This window comes from Myxocyprinus asiaticus, chromosome 48 (genome assembly GCF_019703515.2).
Source record: "Myxocyprinus asiaticus isolate MX2 ecotype Aquarium Trade chromosome 48, UBuf_Myxa_2, whole genome shotgun sequence".
NCBI lineage: Eukaryota > Metazoa > Chordata > Actinopteri > Cypriniformes > Catostomidae > Myxocyprinus > Myxocyprinus asiaticus.
In genome coordinates, this window is record NC_059391.1 from 12,139,569 (window position 1) to 12,157,844 (window position 18,276).

Sequence of the window (18,276 nt, forward strand, 5' to 3'; positions counted from 1 at the left end):
TGAAGTTACTGACAAGTGCCATCCCCTATAAGAAAATGTTTTATCAATTCAAATCTGTTCACTTTCCCTGTGGTGCAACAGGGAATTTTTATTACGCAAGTAATTTCTGAGTCATGGGTTCTGGTCCTATGGAAACCAGAAAGTTTTCCCTTTCAAGGGTGGGCACAATTCGTGGGTTGCATTTTCTCTGAAAATGTAATTTGACTCTGCTGTCTGTAAAGTTTAGGGTTGGGGTTTGGGTAAGGGAGGAGGGTTAATAAAATATGCATTTCTGTTGACTTTATTACATTATTACATCAACATTACATCACATCAACATTACATTTACAAACTTACTTCTGGTGCCACTCTGTGGACATTTCACATCAACAACACTTTTGCCACTGGGGACATTGTTTGAATTTTGGTAAGCACAAACTGATTTCAGCAGCAGAACTTTCGACCTCCTGTTTCTGAATTCACAGTGTCATTAGTCTGCAGGTTTGGCACAAATTTGTGGATTCCATGTCTGCTCAAGTGCATGCTGTCATTAAGTTTGGGATATGTCTAATACTGAAATGTAAATTTTTCAACTTTTCAACATACATTTTGAAACTGAGTTTAAACTTAAATTACTATGATGATAATATAATCTGCAATGAAGAACTGTATTATAGAACATGGGCGCCTGCAGGAATTCATCAGAAGGTACGCACATAAATCTGCCAAATACAAGCTTATATCTAGGGTGGTCCGGAGGCATACTCACCAATGAGATTTTTTTTGTTGCAAAAACAACACCAAAGCATTCAATTCTAGTGACTTAAAGAGAAGCATTTTTTGAAATTTTCTCGAGTATGAGTAGCGTTCATGCAACTATTCCAGTAACTGTTCAGACCAAACACGTTCTCGCACTAAAAAAGCAAAACACACCAAAACAACCAGAGCAGAACGTAGGTGTCTTGAGACGCGTTTTTATCAGTTGAAAAAGTTATTTTTAACTTGACACGGTGTCTAAAAATGCAGCGCTCCCATGAGAGATGCTAAAAACACAGTGAAACATGACAGTTGTCAAGAGACATCAATCTAACGAATATTTACATGGAAAACGATTGAAAAACAGCGCAAGCGGACGCAAAAACACATTTGGTTTGAACAGCCCCTTGTTCACATTGCACAACACTAGCTGAAGTTTCTCAAAGTAACCTCTCAAAAAGACAGCCTTCTGTTTCAGTTGATTGTAGGTAAATTTCAACTTTATCCAGCGATGTTTGTTCTGCGTTCGTAAATATCCCGATACTGTTTTGTGTGTGAAACTGCTCCAAATGATTCTGAGAGCGCTCCGAGAATTGTACTGAATCACGATTCAAATCAGAACGTTTTGCAAGCCGTTTTGATTAAATTGGGAGTTTTTTCCCATCGGCGCGGGACTCGTGCTGAGGTGGCCGCCTACGTTTGGGCCACGGCTTGCGCGGCTTTACGGACGGCTCGATGGCGACTTTTGGCGGTGCTGAGGCAGCAGGCGTGGGGGCTTTAGCCAGACTCTGGCCTGAGACAGAGCAGGAGCGAGTCAGTTGGGATGAAGTACTGCTCCGTTTTGGCATAAAATGTCTCATAGCCTGCGAGTGTTGCTGAGCCATAACATAGCACTCAGCAAACCCATCCACAGGGCTGCCGATTAGGCTGGCTGGAGACACCGGAGCATCAAAGAGGGCAGCTTTTTCCATGTCACGCATTTATGTGAGGGTCAGCCAGAAGTGACGAATCCAGGACCACCAGGTTGTCCATTGATTTGCCAATGGCCTGTGCAGTGATTTTAGTGGCCTGCAGCGCTAAGTCCATAGTGGTGCGGAGCTCTTTAAACGTCTCTGGATCGTAGCCTTGCTCGTCCATTTGCTTAAAGAGCTTAGCTATGAAAACTTGGAGCACCGCCATCGCGTGGAGTGCTGAACCAGCTTGGCCTGCTGCTGAGTATGCTTTTCCAGCCAGTGCGGATGTTAGTCAACATGACTTGGAAGGATGAGTGGAGCATGATTTCCACGCCTTGCTACTTGCTCGGCTTCTGCAGAGGGCCGAAAATCGTCACGCATATACTGTAGCAGTACATGGAAATTGAGGGGCTCGCAGGGCGTGTACCGGCACAAGGTCCACATCAAATTCATCCTGCTCAACCTCGTCGCCCTGCCGTGCCTTCTCATGTGATCCCTTGGGAGTCACAGAAGAGGCGGATGGTAGGGCGCTGGATGTGCCCCTCGCATAAGGTACACTTACAGAACGACATCTTTTAAAAGACGTGAACATGTAAGCGGCTCTTATATATACTATATATATATAAATATAGCAGATATAACAATAAAGGTTACTCAGGCCGAAGCGCTGCATGGAGTAGGTGTGTTGCTGAAGCGAGGACCCGTACACCAATGAAGCGTCTACTAGCAAGGTGTAGAATGTCCGCCGGAACACTGCAGGGGAGTGGAGAGTCTTCTAAGCTAGTGAAGATTCTATCCACTGACTCGTGTATTTCGACAGCGATAAATGTTGAGGGCTTCGCTCATGGTATGCACAGGGCGTACAGCCGTACAGCTGCAGGTGCCACTGTTATAGAAAAATTGAAAATGTAAGCATTTTCGTTAGTGGGCTTTTGAAACTCACTGTACTATGGTGCTGTTTGATTACAATATACAGATACAATGTTATTTCAATGGTTTTGTATGTTATTAAAAAAAAAATACTATGGTATTACATGATTTTACCATGGTACTTTTTGTATGGATTTATGATCATTTCTAATAACATTAAAAGTCATTGTCTTCCATAAGAACATCCATATATTGTGCTGCTTTTATAGTCTTTGTGTAATCTGCTTAATAGAACTCTCAATTTCTGTTCTCCAGGAGAATCCATTCAGGAATCGTATTGTGGAATCGTTCTCCGAAGATGGCCAGGGTAACCTTAGCTTCAACGACTTTGTGGACATGTTTTCAGTTCTCAGTGAAATGGCCCCAAGAGAACTGAAAGCCATTTATGCTTTTAAAATATATGGTAAGTCAGTTTTCGTTACCTCATGTACATTTCACAAAAACAAAATTATATTAACAAAGTTTTACAATGTCACAAACCATGGTTTTACATTTTGTAATAAACATTTATATTGCACCTTTCATAAACAATACTGCCACATCATAACTTGAACTTGGAATATTTACTTTTCTTTCTAAACTCTTAATGTCTTGTTTTGTTTTTAGACTTTAATGTGGATAATTACATTTGCAAGGAAGACCTAGAAAAGACCTTGAACAAGTTGACAAAGGAGGAGCTGACACCAGAGGAGGTTAATCTGGTGTGTGAGAAGGCCATTGAGGAAGCCGATCTGGACGGAGACAACAAGCTCTCCTTTGCTGACTTTGAAAACATGATCTCCAGGGCTCCAGACTTTTTAAGGTAAGAATATACTGTAGCATTACATCTTTAAAGTGACATGTTTTGATGAGTGGAGATTTGCTGCTGCATTACCATAAATAGCTGTTTAAAGTTAGGGTTTTGGAAGTCTCAGCCTCAATGTCTACAAATGTTGTCCACTTATTTCTTCTGTGTTGTTTGTCCTCTATTTGTGGAAACTGCTGTGACGTTATTTAAATGAGCTACTACTTTGTTGCATGCTCGCCTATTATTGTGGTATTATTGATTTCAGATTAATGCTGCCTATATGTGCTGTCGGAATTATACTAATTCCAACTTCTGAAGTCTTAATTATGAGTATTCAGGTGCTTTGTTGTCAGAAAGAACAGGAAACATGGACAACGCCTGGATCATCCTTGCATTTTTCTTGAGGAACTTTTATTTTGACACAATAAGGCATAGTACTGAGTTAGCTTGCTGACGATAATGAAATTTCGGTCAAATACAAGCTATTTTCATGGTGTAAAAATATAAAAAATGCATCAAATGGTTGCTGATATACATAAATGTACAGTATATGACTACGGAAAGCACTAACAATTAACTGTATGTAGACAAATTAATAAAACCTGTCGTTCTTTACAGAAACCCTCCTCTTCTCCGCCATGTTGAAAGTTTACATCTCCTCCCAACTCATAAACTCTGGCATCAAAATGACCTTCTTAGAGTTTCCCAGTCGTAAATACGACTTGAGGGGTCGTTCATGTGCAACTTTTAAGTGGGAACCTCGTATTTACAATAATTTCGATAGCACGTAAAAGCAGCATTATCCACAACTAAAGATCTCTGTGGTTGCAGGTTGCATGGCTGGTCGAGTTTTGAATCAGTATTGGTTTGTTTTTAGCAAAAAGTAACTTGTGTTTACCCACCGCTTGCACCTCCTGACAGCATGATGATGTGCAAAACTGTTCACTAGTTATGTTCATTATTAATTCTGGCTTATTTTTCTCCAGTAACATGATGTGCCATCATAGCATCTTCATTAGAATTTAATAGAGTCATTGTGTGTGTAAAACCAGTAATGCTAGTGGTTAGCATTCTGGCTAGTTTTCTGCACTGGAGGTGCACTGCTGTAATTTGGCTGCAGTGCGTTTCAGTGTGCTTTATGGGGCAAATGTTCTTCTAATTTACTTTTACAGGCCTTTCTGGACTGCACAGCTGTGCCTCTCTGAACACATGATTTAGAGTGACAGGAGAGCATTGTAACATCGTTTGGAGACTTGGCTTAGCCCAAAAAATCTCAAATTGCTCTTTCTGCAGCTGTCAAAAGACAGAATTACTTTTCTGGCCACTTGTAATTTTGGCAAATTAAACTCTTCGCCCTTGATGCATTCTGCTGACTTTACATGTTTCGCTACTTAACTTTAGCAGTAACTTTATTGTCTTATTGAGTTCAACTGATATGTTGTACAGCTTGTTAACTGTGCTATGACTGCCTCCAACCCCCCAAATGTGTCAACATGTTACTTTAAAGGAATATTCAGAGTTATTTAATATCTATAGACACCATCATGGCATGATGTCGATTATCAGAGACAATACTGACGATTGGTCCCTCAGTTTGTAAAACTGAATGAAAAACATTAACATCAATCAGGGCCGTAGCCAGTGGGATGAAAGGTGGTAACGATTCTAAAGTCCTAAAGGTCCGGTGGGGGGGTATTTCTTAAATAGGTAAGGGGGAAAGTTCCTTGCTACAGCCCTGACAGTAATACACTTACAAAGGAAGCAGCCGAGCATGCCATTGGGTTTTAAAGTAGAAATATGAAGCATGTATTTGCACTTAAAGCACATGTACTACGTACTGTTCTAGGTGGAGGAAATTGCATTGGTTAGTTTGGTTATGCATTACCGTAATTCCTGTGGGTGGAGTTAGCAAAACTCAGCTTCAAACAATCTCTGTGTCTGAATATGCTTACATCCTTTCTATATACAGTAGAATGCCAAAAAACATTATGCAAATTAAAGGAATAGTTCACCCAAAAATGAAATTTCTTTCATCATTTACTCACCCTCATGCCTCCCCAGATGTGTATGACTTTCTTTCTTTAGCAGAACACAAACAGATTTTTAGAAGAATATCTCAGCACTGTAGGTCCATACAATGCAAGTGTATGGTGATCAGCACTTTAAAGCTGCAAAAAGCACAGACAATTATAGTTGAAATAATCCATACGACTCCAGTGGTTAAATTAATGTGGCCCACACCACGTTTTGTGTAGTACCGCACATGTTGTGTAGCATTGCTGTAACCATTATCACTTTTGGTAGTAAAGAGCAGATCTCCCTTTGATTGGTTAATGTCCCTAAAGCGCAGCTTCCACGCGCCTCCTTATTTTGCGCTCCACAATAACACGGTGAACCTTGTTGTATTCAATTAATGCTTGTCATTAGCAGGACCATTCACAGGCTCTCCGCTGTCTTCACTTATCCTGGAAGCTTTAATCTCGACCCTCAGAGCAAATTTTGAAAACTAAGTATTAAAATGCACATCTGATGAATGAAGCAGTGATTGTGTAAAATAAATATATCGTTCTGCACAAAACGATTGCAAAAAAATGCATTAATGTAGTGAATTAAGTTGTACATTTAAGTAAATATTTTTAAATATTTCCAGCGTGGTAAATTACAAATGTTTTTAAAGTTACGCACAAATATAGTGAAATTGCAATGACGAGCAGCACTATACAGTCACATTTCAGCACTTCACGTTTATGGACAGCGTACTTGATGCACTCAGTGCACGCAGCTTGCCGGTGTTACAATATATTCAGCTCCTGAGATATTTGGTTCCAGTGGGTGGAGCATACATGAATATTTGTTAATTATCCTGACATGCGTATTGAAGTGGAACTGAAAATGTTAGCGCACCATCGTCATGACTCAAGTTAAATTTGTCTGAAGGATTATTTCGAAAAGGTAATTAAACGCTGACAAAGTTAGACTACACTACAACAGCTTACATTCCTGTAACATTTGATAATTTGTCAAAAGTGCTTTTGATTAGTCTGTGTGCTTTGCATTCTTGCACGAATGATTACAGCCACTTTAGGATACAGGAGAGCAAGCTTAAGCCACTAAACCACCCCGTAGCTTTTTAAATTCTTAATTGTGTTCTTCTGTTGTATATTATTAAGTATTTTTTGCAACAATTCATAGGTTGCGTAAAATCTTTCCACAAAGAGGTGTTTTATTAACAATTAAGGTTTCAATGCTACTGTAATTGGCTGTCAGAAAAAATAAAATAATAAAAATAAAGTTATACTTTCAGTGAGTCTTAACACTTTATGGCAGATTTGCTTTACAAAGGATGTTTAAATATTTCTACTGGAAGTTTCTGCCTTTATCACATTTAACAACAAATTAGGGTCACTTATCAATATATGCCATAATATAATTTTGAAACATAAAATGTTGATTTATGCTTTGTTCTTGTGGCACGTTTATTATTATTATTGTTGTAGTGTGAAGAGGCACCAGTTCTCATGGGAATCGATGCAAAAAAAAAAAAAAAAAAAAAAATCCAGTTACCACAAGAATATATTTTTTTTAATTGTTATGATAGGAAATGAATGAATGAATGAATATTACATTTATATAGCACTTTTTCTGACACTACACTCAAAGCACTTTACACAGTGAACAGGGGACTCTCCTCAACCACCACCAGTCCAGTACAATAGTACATATGTTATCATTACCAATATTATGAATGTTATGTTTTAGTTTTGCGTTTGTGATGCACATGTTTCTACAAAAGACAACAGATTTGTGTTTAGTATTTAGTACAAATATAATTTCACAGAAGACACTGTGAGTGGACATTTTAGTGTGTTAATATGAAAACTAATATGGAATTTCAGTTTGCTTTACAAAATTCAAATGTGTATTAAACTGACATGATCTTATAAGAATAAATTCATACTCATGTGATGTCAATGTCATTATCTCTTTCAGATTGAATGTGAGAGCTGCAGTGGCTGGCACCACTGGCAATATGTTATCCAGGCAAATATGGAAGCTGTTTCATTTGTCCAGTGTGCCAAGACCATATTTTAATAAACTATTTTCTGGGGCACTCGCTAAACTTGTGTTTAATTTCATATAATGTTTTTGAAGCTTTCATTATCTTACCGAGAAGAGCCACACTCATTGTGACTGCTTCCTCAATTTTTTTAGGCTTTGGTAACATTGTTTTATGTGACTAATATTTACATAACTTATAATACAGAAGGCTGGAATTGGTGCAGCATGCCTTTAGTGTGTGCAGCAGATGATTTTGTCATTGTGCATAGAGTAGGCTAAACTTGAAAATAAGAAATGAGAAGAACACCTGTGAATGAGTATTGAGTATTGTTCTTGATCATGTATTTAATCATTTATTTAATGCTTTATTGCTTGCTAGTCACAATTAATTCTTTACCTAGTCATGCAGTCTTTTAAATGGTTGCCAGCAAACATACTGATACAGTTTTATTCAGTAAAGTGCAGTGTTAAACTACTATCAAAGCTAGACTACTGAAGCCATTCTTTCTGTGATCACTTGTAGAAAGCATTGTCTGTAAGTGTTTCTGATCATTCCTCTATTTATTGTTTATATAGCTCTATGTAATGAAATATTTAAACCATTTAAAGAACAAAACAAAAACTCATATTGGAGTGGTGTTGTTAGAGATTCAAGTAGATGTATTATATTTCCATCCTTTTACTGCAGTTTTACTCTCTTTCAACATATTCATTGTGATGTTGAATAAAAGGAACGTTCACCCACAAGCCTATGTGTGAAGGAGTTTACCTATTTGTCTAACTGAGGAAAAGGACTGTGGAAGTGAGGACAGTATCAGTATGTTAAACACAAGTCAGAACATCACCATGGATCACTAATAGTTGGAAGCTATCATCAAACAACATTCCACAACATTACATTACACAACTGTATAGTATAGTATAGTGTATATATATATATATATATATATATATATATATATATGATATAGATAGATAGATAGATAGATAGTGTATATTGTCCACAGTGCAACACATGGTCAAAGAACAGACACTAGGTTATATTTCATGTTCGCATGTGGAATTAAGCTATTAGTTTTCTAGTCATAGCCTGTTTACAAAATGAGCAAGAAATAAAGTGTGACACAGAATAATCACACCAAGGTAGGTTATGAAAATTTTATTAAATCACAGATACTTCTGCAGGTTTATTTTAGTCGTTGTTGTTAATGATAACAACTAATAGAAATACAAAATTAAAGATATGAAAGAAAAACAACGCATGATAACTGTAGACTACTGTATTTGTATTTGCTAAAGTTTGCTCTGTTGTACTCTAATTTAGCCTAATACCTAATTCAGTAAATGCTGTATTCAGGAACACAAAACTAATCAAAACACATACTGCATTTATAAACTGCAAACTGTTACGAAAATCTGAATATTGTAGTTATACGGTGAAACGTAAATACCTTTTCAAAATAATCCTTCAGACAAGTTGAACTTGAGTCATGACAGTGGTGCGCTAACATTTTCAGTTCCACTTCAACGCGTACGTCAGGATAATTCATGAATATGCATGTATGCTCCGCCCACTGGAACCAAATATCGCAGGAACTGAATATATTGTAACACCGTACATAGCGGAAGGGGTGGAGTTACCTGGCCAACAGAGGTAAATAATGAAGCATGTAGCAGCTAGCAAAACTTCAGTGTATACAGCACCTTACAAATGTGAGTTGAATGCTTCACCATCACCCCAAGCTGTGTGAATATGTACGTTATTTTAAGATACAAGTGTTGAACTGAGGTTGGCTAAAGGCGGTCGCACACTGGACGAGAAGCGCCATGCCGTGTTGCTTTGTGACTAAGACATGGCACAGGTATCAAACACAGGGCACGTCGATGCGGTCCAGGTGGCAGACAGTACACACAAAAGTTACTAAAGTGTTTCCCTTTTTCAAGAATGAACAACGCAAGAGTAAATAATCTATGTAATTTAATAATGATTTGGGTTTAAATTAATGGAAAATATGCAAGGTGCGCTCTGTGGCGCTGCAGAATTTTGAGCAGCCTCTGGAGTCGTAGCTGGGCGCCGACGACAGACGCCGAGTGGCGGCGGCGGTGTGCATACCTTCATTGAAAACAGTTGTTTCGAATTTTAGAACACACCATGTCGACCCCCTTAATGCGCTAAAGTTAGCGACAACACATGACCTGCGCTTGAAACGTCACTTCTGTCAGCTGTTAAACGGCGAATGCTTCTGTGTAGTAAAAAAACGTTAAGTGTTCCATTTGGGACCATACTACACTTTGAAAATTCATACACTACATGGTTGAGTATACAGTGTGTGTATGGGACACAACTTAAAGCCGTTCAAAGGCCTTTCGTGGATTTGTTTACATTTGAATTTTTTTTTTGACAGTTGGAGTTTGAATTAACCAGCATTCTGTTGGCCCGTTTGAACATTCCGTCAATGTAAGTTTATGGTATTATTCAGATATTTGATTGCCCGCTGTGTGAAAACCGCAGGTCTGATCAGTTAGAGAAAACATGCACATTATTCCAGAACAGTCTGAAAATGTGTACCTGGTTTGGTGGATGTAGCTTGAAAGCTCTTGGAGAAGTTATTGTTAAAATATGTTGTTAGTATGAGTTAGGAGTTCTTGGTTTAAACCAAGTTTGTAGAATAACATATAAAGCCAGCATAATAACTGAGAATATTCCTTTAATAGTGAAAAGCTGTTTATTAGTCTGCGAAATAAACAGAGCACAACAGTGTCTGCATGAGTCAGCATTTGAACACATTAGAACAGGAATTCTTACCTCTAAATCTCACCTCTCAAACACAATCGTTATGGGATTTAAAGATAAAGGTAATTCATATATTGTGAGTGCTCCAAGAAATGGGTTTAATCTTGTTTTAATCTGTTGTGTTTTCGCAAAAGAACTGCAATGGCGTTGCATATTCATTAGATTGGATGCGCTATTTTGCTTTTCTGCTAAAAGTGGATTTCCAGATTCATTTTAACATCAACTCTGATATCTGTTATCAAAATGTCATAAAAAGCCATCTGCTCCTCTTTTCAGTTCTTTTCTAATACTTTTTTATACAAGTCTTTATGCTCCATTTTCATTCTCATGCTGAGAATTTCCTTTGATACTACAAAAATTGACCAAGTTGGTTTAGACTATAAAAATCATATATCCTGAAAAATATATCCTTTGTTTTGTCACTTTTGGGCCACTACTATGAAAAATGATCCCATTTCATTGGAATGAAAGGGCCTAAATCGATCTTGGTTCATGTGCTTTTATCTGTAATCTAATATGCAGTTTCTCTTGTGTCCTTTTTCTGTACTGTAGCACCTTCCATATACGAATCTAAATGGCTTCAATGGAAGACACCCATCCTGAGGTTCCTAGGCTGATCCAGGACTTGAATCCACATCAGAGGATAAATGTCTACAATTGTTTTCCTTTCGTTTTTGCACTGGAAGCACACTTGACATTGAAGATTACTGACAAGTGCATTTTTTTTTTCACCATTGGAAAACTTCAAACATTGGTTCAGAGTTCCCTTTGTGTTTTCAGAGGGAGGAAACGTTTTGTGGATTTGACCTGGTTGTGGACTACAATCACTCAAATGTGCTCCTACAAATGTTCTCCTTAGTCTTACAATGTCTGTGGCACATTGGACACAATTTTTACTTACTTTCCTTCATCTAATGACTCGTCTTTGGGATCAAGTAAATCATGGGATATTGTCCATTCTGAAAGTGACAGTGGACAACCAGAAAATGAAAGAGAGAGTGAGAGAGAGGGCTAAAAAGCACAGCACTGGCATCAATGTCACTGAGACACTGTTTCTACAGCTATGCAATCTTTCTCCATAAAATGCATGAATTAGATTATGTTTCCCCCTTTCCCGTTCCCTAATGTCGCTGCAGTTTTGCCATTTCAAAACTCTCTAATTGCTTATTGAACTGGAACATGATGACAATCATATCTCAGTGTTCTCCAGTTGAATGAAGGGCTCTATCATCATATATTTCTCTAATTGTCTTATACACTGTCATTCACTCGCCATGTATTTGTTCCGCTTGCAATTCCTGTATCCCTTCTGTCTAAACTTGAGGTGTTTGCTTCAAACTGTCTAACTTGTGACTATTTTCAGTACTTGATGTGATAGAGGGCATTTGACTTAACTTTTAATAAACGGTTTTCTGTCGATTGTTGACTGAGTGTATCTATTTATGAGGTTGGTTAGGAAAATGTACAAAACATTTTGAAAATCTTGTTGTCTGATGCACGAGTCGCATGGACTACTTTTATGATACTTCTGGGTCCATTTTCAAACTTTAAAGAGATACGCTATCAACTGCCATTGATTGAAAAGAGAGACCGTGATAAACTTTTGATGCCTTTATTTGAAGTTATTGCACTGTAGGTCAGTGTTCAACTGATATGGTATTTCAATGGCCGATACTGATATCGAAGGAGTAGGATGGCCGATATAAATGCCTAATACACAGCAACAAACAGCAAATCAAATGTGGAAGTGAAACTAACACTTATTTTATTCAATATTTATTCAAAATTCAATTAAACTTGAAAAGAAAAAACCTGCAAAACAGAAATTGTTTACTATCCATTGGCAAATCTATTGTTAAATTTTGGAACAGACACAAGGTAAAGTTAAAACTTAAACTGTTAATTGGTCAAGCGTCCTCTGTTATTGATACCGATAATCACAAAATGGCCAAATATTGGATGATTTATAAGCCTGGCAGATATATTGGTCAATCACTACTGTAAATTACGTTATATTTGAAAAAAATTGTACAGCCTTGGGAACAAATAACCTCAATACTGTAGTAATCACCTCACTCCAAATTTCCCTTGTCAAGATTAAAGAATTCAAACATTTGTAACCCCAGTCCTGGTATAGCTGTTCTTTTGTCGTCCTCCTCATCTAGTTGCAGCTCCATGCAGCAGCAAACCAACCAGCCTTAACAATAAAGACAGGTCAACAATTATTCTTCAGCCCATCCTGTCGTATTCCACTTTAATGACTTTTTAAGCTGAATGAGATCGTTAGGAACAGCGCTGCCTCAGCACCCGTATGATTATACTCGCCTCACTCTCAGCCCGGTAAATCTCCAAACATGAGATCACAGCAGAGCTGCGCTTGGTCATTTTAGTACAGGTGATGATTTAATGGGTCAACCACTTCCTGTCTTTACAGGGTTCAACGTTTATTCAAAATGCATTAGATTTTGTCATGCAGAGAGATGGTGGTGTTTAGGTAGTGAATGTAAATGTTGTACTTTGTTTTTGGAGAAGAACGGGTGTGTGCTCCTACTGATCTTGTGATATAATACATTGTATAATGTCCATATGCTGTGGCACTGGGATGCCATTATATGTGCAATGGACAGGATGGCAGTTATAGCTAGATAGGGACAATTAATGAAGAAAGTGTGAGTGGTTCTTGCCCAGACAAAACTTGCCACCATGACGCAAGGGCAGTTGTTCTCAACCTTTTTTTGATGAACGCCCCCCTACTTCATTCCTTTACCCCAAATATTTATTATTTTCCCTCACTCCCCTAATGTAGCCTATGACAAATTTAATAGAGATATGATCATTTTTATTATCAATCTATTTCAATTAGTGTTATTATAGTAAATTCAAGGATGGTGATGTAGAATTATGTGCCGAATTCAAATGGTTTCTGCTTCTTGCGCCTTGCTTCTCACTGATTTTCGCAAAGCTGCGAGTTTAAGAGCTCGAGCTTTAAGAGCTTTGCGCTCACGCTGCTCTGTCCATTGAGCCATATCCACCTTCAGAGCCATACAGGTGCATTAGCCGAGGTTGTCTCCACCTGTGTATTTGACACTGCTAAACCAGATACTTCAGATGCGTTGCTAGACTTCAAAATCAGATGAACCATGGTACAAATGCGTACCAACCCTTGTAATTGAGAACTGACTGATATACTCCAAGTCTAGATAAACGTTTTAATGCAAAGAGGAACTTGACTGATGAACACCCCCCATTTGTAACCTAACAACCCCTCTACTAATTTGGTCTCAGCACCCCCTGGCATTCTTTGTATGCCCCCTGGGGGGCGGTACAGCCCCTGTTGAGAACCTCTGCACTAGGATGTTGTGAGTGGTTATCAAAGCATTGCTATGTGGTTGTTAGGGCATTAATTGGTGGTTGCTAGGGTGCTCTGGGTGGTTGCTAGGTGGCTGCCTATTGGCCCAATTCAAAAGAGCCCACCCAGAAGTCTCTGTGGTATTCTGGTCCCTAGATATGGTTTAAGTCCCTCCTTTAATATAAGCCTATTCGATTTTTTTCTGCCTGTTTTATCGTCCGCCATGCGAAATCCGGACAGTATGTCTGATCTCTTAGAAAAGTAATAGCATTCTTTTTTTTAAGAAGCTTTAAAAAAAATTTGAGGTACCATGTCATTCATGTCCATAGCACACCAGGTGGAGTTTGGAGTTACAGACCAAAGATTAATACTTATAAGGCTGATACATTCACGGCAAAGTTCTTCTTTGTTCTTTGCTCTGAGCTAGTGCCGGTCCTACCCCATTTGGCACCCTAGGTCAAAAGCCTGCTGTGGCAGTATCATGGTACAGTGATGGTATGGTAAAACCTTGGTATTTTGTATTATGGTATTTATATGGTAGGCTACTCCAAGGAACATTACCAATAAACATGGAATTGGCTTGGTAATTTTTGGTACTTTTAAATGCTTTCATGTAATGTTAGTATTTTGATACACTTTTATTTAGAAAATGTCTTTACCTGCAGTAGACAATCATTCACAGACTGCACTCGCACATGACAACTGAATGCAGCTGCAGGATTTGTTTCAATAAATTGTAAGTAAATAGCCACTTCATTCAGCGTTATTTTTGTTTTCTGTCTTCTAAAGTTTAGAAGATCATTTAAATAAGAGATGCACACTGTCCTGTCAACAGACTCCTTAAGCATTAACTAGTGTGACCTTAAATTACGCATTTATTAACACTTATTGAATTAAAACCAGTAATATAGCGACAGGAACGTCACCCATTGTAACAAAGTAAAAGTAAAAACTTTTCATTCAAATTTTCATTTTCATTCAAAGTACCCTCTATTAAACCTACTCTTAAAAGTAAATTTTCTCCAAAAAATTACTTAATTAAATGTGATGGGAGTAAATGTAGCATGTTACTGCCCACCTCTGGTTATCAATGACTACATGCCTTGTTCTATGAATAGAATTCACATGAAATCAGAAAAAGAAGCTGTTTTAACCACTAGGAGATGATTTAAAGTGAAATTTGTCATGTTTACATTATGGATTTATCAGAGCCCTTCTAATAGTGGAGCCGAAAAGCTTAGCCTAAAATAGCATAACGTGGCGGTACACTGACGAGGAGACAAGAGGCCGTTCTTTTAGAATGGATGTCTCTGGAGGAGATGCCTCAGTGTGCTGAATAAAATGCTTTTGTGAGGGAACACCTTATTTAATGAACTGACCACCTGTTCATTTGAGCATGTTCATTTAATCCGACCAATAACATTGCCAGAGTAAGTGTATATAAACAGCCGCTTACCTCTATGCTGTGACGATTCTTCCGGCATCCCTCCACCACCCCAACTCCTCCCGTCTATCCATTAATAACTCAACAATTCCGGGGAGGTATTCGAGCTCAGGTCAAGTCTCGAGCCTCGAGCCCTCCTCCAGGGACAGTGAGCCAAACATGTTTACAATATCCTCACTTCAGGATTACATTAACGTGGATTACTGAAATATGAGTGTATAAAAGAGTGGCAAATCTTTGCAGTGTTTATGTTGACTTATCTCGACCAAGTGAAGAAATTAACTGGAAAAAGATGTTGGCACCAAAGTAGGTGGAGGCTGGTATCATGTAGAGTCTAGACCAATGACAAAAAGAAGGTTTTTAACAGCTAAAAGCAAAGTTTTCCTAAAGTTCATGCAGGTAAGCTGTTTGGAACCACCACAACAAACTCAAAAACACCTTTTTGGCCAGATTTTGTTCGAAATTATGCCACACCTACTCTTTCTTCAATTTAGCTAGAAGTATATTGGCGCCTTTAGAGTTAGTTTTTTTTTTTTTGTGTTTTTTTTAGTTTAAGCTATAGTAATAGCAGTGCTTGCTAAGTTCACAGCACCTTCGTTTAGCTAAAAATCTGGCATTAAAGAAAATGCAGCAGAATAAGCATCCAATAGTTAAAATGGCTATGTTTTTTATTGTTAGCCATGTACTTTGAGTTAGATGTGCCAGAAACAACTGAAATGGATTTTTAAGTAAACACAAATGCACCTGGACCTTTGTTCATTTGTAAAAAAAAAATCCCATTAGCACTGCTTACGTAACCATGAAAATGGTTCTCAGACATAAAACAAGACATGCCTGGATGGAGTGGTGAGGGTGTGCAGTCATTAGGGAGCAGGCAGCCAGTGCTAATCTGCAGTTAATTCCTCATCCCGTTACCTCCAACTCCCTTTATGAGGACTGTATTAAAAACTCCAGCGGGATGTAAGTGCTGATGATGCGCCTCTGTTAATTATGCCTCTCACCCTGAGCATCTGCTGATTTAAATGTGCTTCTGTTTCAGTCTGATACAGCCACTCAGGCTGCTGATGGTAATGTAGGCATTAGGGCATTGATTCTTCTGGATGCTGGGCATAAAATGGGGCATCAGTGACTCCTGGTTCTCTCACACATGCACTCTGATTCATGCATATACTGGGTGTGCTGGCCTTGGCTGCCCTCTAATCTTATTTGCTAGCTGAGGCTGGCAATTATGGCATCCAAAGAGTTGCAAAACAATCTATACTGATGATTTTTATAAATCAGTTCAATAGCTTTTAGAGCAAGCATGGTGACAAATTTGGATGAGTGCTGACTGCTCTCTTTTTAGATGTATTCACTGTTTCCTGTTAGTATTTTAGTGTAATGGGAGGAGATATCAGTATTACTGGATGTGTTAATGTGATAGCTTTCTTGTCACCAATGTACAGTAATTGCAGTTGTTTAATGATCAATGTGATATGTTTGTTTAGCCCCGTTTACAACTAGTAATAAGATGCGCTTTGGTAATCAGATCACAAGTGGTCAGGCGAGACACATCACCGTTTACACATGGTCATGAACACTTGTGTTCGGATTTTGAGGGAAGGGTCTCTGATTTCATGACTACAGTACATAAAACACTCACATCGTCAGTGTTACTGCATTATAATAATGCACAAAAAAGGAAAAATATAGTCCATTTATTGCTTTTTAAAGCCCTAAAAAAAAGAACAAAAAAAGGATTCCTGGCAAAACATATTCTATAATATAATGAAATATATTGTGATTTATATGTATATGTTTATGTGGAGGCGAGGACGTGGTCGAGTGTTCATCTGGGGAGAGAGCAAGCAGTAAGGGTTTTCACCTGGCATACCAAATACCCGCGAGTATTAAGAGGGGTTCATACCAAGCCTTGGTGGATTCAGGTTGTAATCAAACCTCCATTCATCAATGCTTGATTCAAAATGGGGCATTGGAATTATTTTGAGGGGTTGGAGGTCAACTGGGGTGCCCCCATTTCGGGAGTGGTGCACGGAGATGGGGAGGGCGGTGGCTTTTGAGGAGGTGTCATTTAGAAGACGGGCTAACTTGGATTTGTTTGTTGGGAAATGGGGCAATTATTTGGAGTTTTTGGAGGGCTCTCGGGGGGGTATAAATGTGTGTGATTATTATATATACACTATATTGCCAAAAGTATTCGCTCATCTGCCTTTAGACGCATATGAACTTAAGTGACATCCCATTCTTAATCCATAGGGTTTAATATGACGTTGGCCCACCCTTTGCAGCTATAACAGCTTCAACTCTTCTGGGAAGGCTTTCCACAAGGTTTAGGAGTGTGTTTATGGGAATTTTTGACCATTCTTCCAGAAGCGCATTTGTGAGGTCAGACACTGATGTTGGACGAGAAGGCCTGGCTCGCAGTCTTCGCTCTAATTCATCCCAAAGGTGCTCTATCGGGTTGAGGTCAGGACTTTGTGCAGGCCAGTCAAGTTCTTCCACACCAAACTCGCTCATCCATGTCTTTATGGGCCTTGCTTTGTGCACTGGTGCGCAGTCATGTTGGAACAGGAAGGGGCCATCCCCAAACTGTTCCCACAAAGTTGGGAGCATGGAATTGTCCAAAATCTCTTGGTATGCTGAAGCATTCAGAGTTCCTTTCACTGGAACTAAGGGGCCAAGCCCAGCTCCTGAAAAACAACCCCACACCATAATCCACCGTCCACCAAACTTCACAGTTGGCACAATGCAGTCAGACAAGTACCGTTCTCCTGGCAACTGCCAAACCCAGACTCGTCCATCAGATTGCCAGATGGAGAAGCGTGATTCGTCACTCCAGAGAACGCGTCCCCACTGCTCTAGAGTCCAGTGGCGGCGTGCTTTACACCACTGCATCCGACGCTTTGCATTGCACTTGGTGATGTATGGCTTGGATGCAGCTGCTCGGCCATGGAAACCCATTCCATGAAGCTCTCTACGCACTGTTCTTGAGTTAATCTGAAGGCCACATGAACTTTGGAGGTCTGTAGCGATTGACTCTGCAGAAAGTTGGCGACCTCTGCGCACTATGTGCCTCAGCATACTCTGTCATTTTACGTGGCCTACCACTTCGTGGCTGAGTTGCTGTCATTCCCAATCACTTCCACTTTGTTATAATACCACTGACAGTTGACTGTGGAATATTTAGTAGCGAGGAAATTTCACGACTGGACTTGTTGCACAGGT

The 18,276-nt window shown here is 39.0% G+C and overlaps 1 protein-coding gene across 4 annotated transcripts in view; it reads left to right on the top strand.

The window, feature by feature from the left end:
- LOC127437731 (calcium and integrin-binding family member 2-like) overlaps positions 1-11,665 on the top strand; it is a 45,350-nt gene extending 33,685 nt beyond the window's left edge. Inside the window, exons 1-4 of one of the 4 annotated variants that reach the window (XM_051692839.1) lie at positions 285-2,240; positions 2,874-3,021; positions 3,225-3,420; positions 7,396-8,200. In XM_051692839.1, coding sequence (XP_051548799.1) covers positions 2,085-2,240; positions 2,874-3,021; positions 3,225-3,420; positions 7,396-7,546 — 651 coding nt within the window. In that variant the 5' untranslated portion in view covers positions 285-2,084 and the 3' untranslated portion in view covers positions 7,547-8,200. Of the gene's footprint in view, positions 1-284; positions 2,241-2,873; positions 3,022-3,224; positions 3,421-7,395; positions 8,201-8,885; positions 9,178-10,810 lie in introns of those variants that run through there. The other 3 variants (XM_051692840.1, XM_051692838.1, XR_007896593.1) reach the window with 3 other exon arrangements.
- Positions 11,666-18,276: the final 6,611 nt, after the last annotated feature.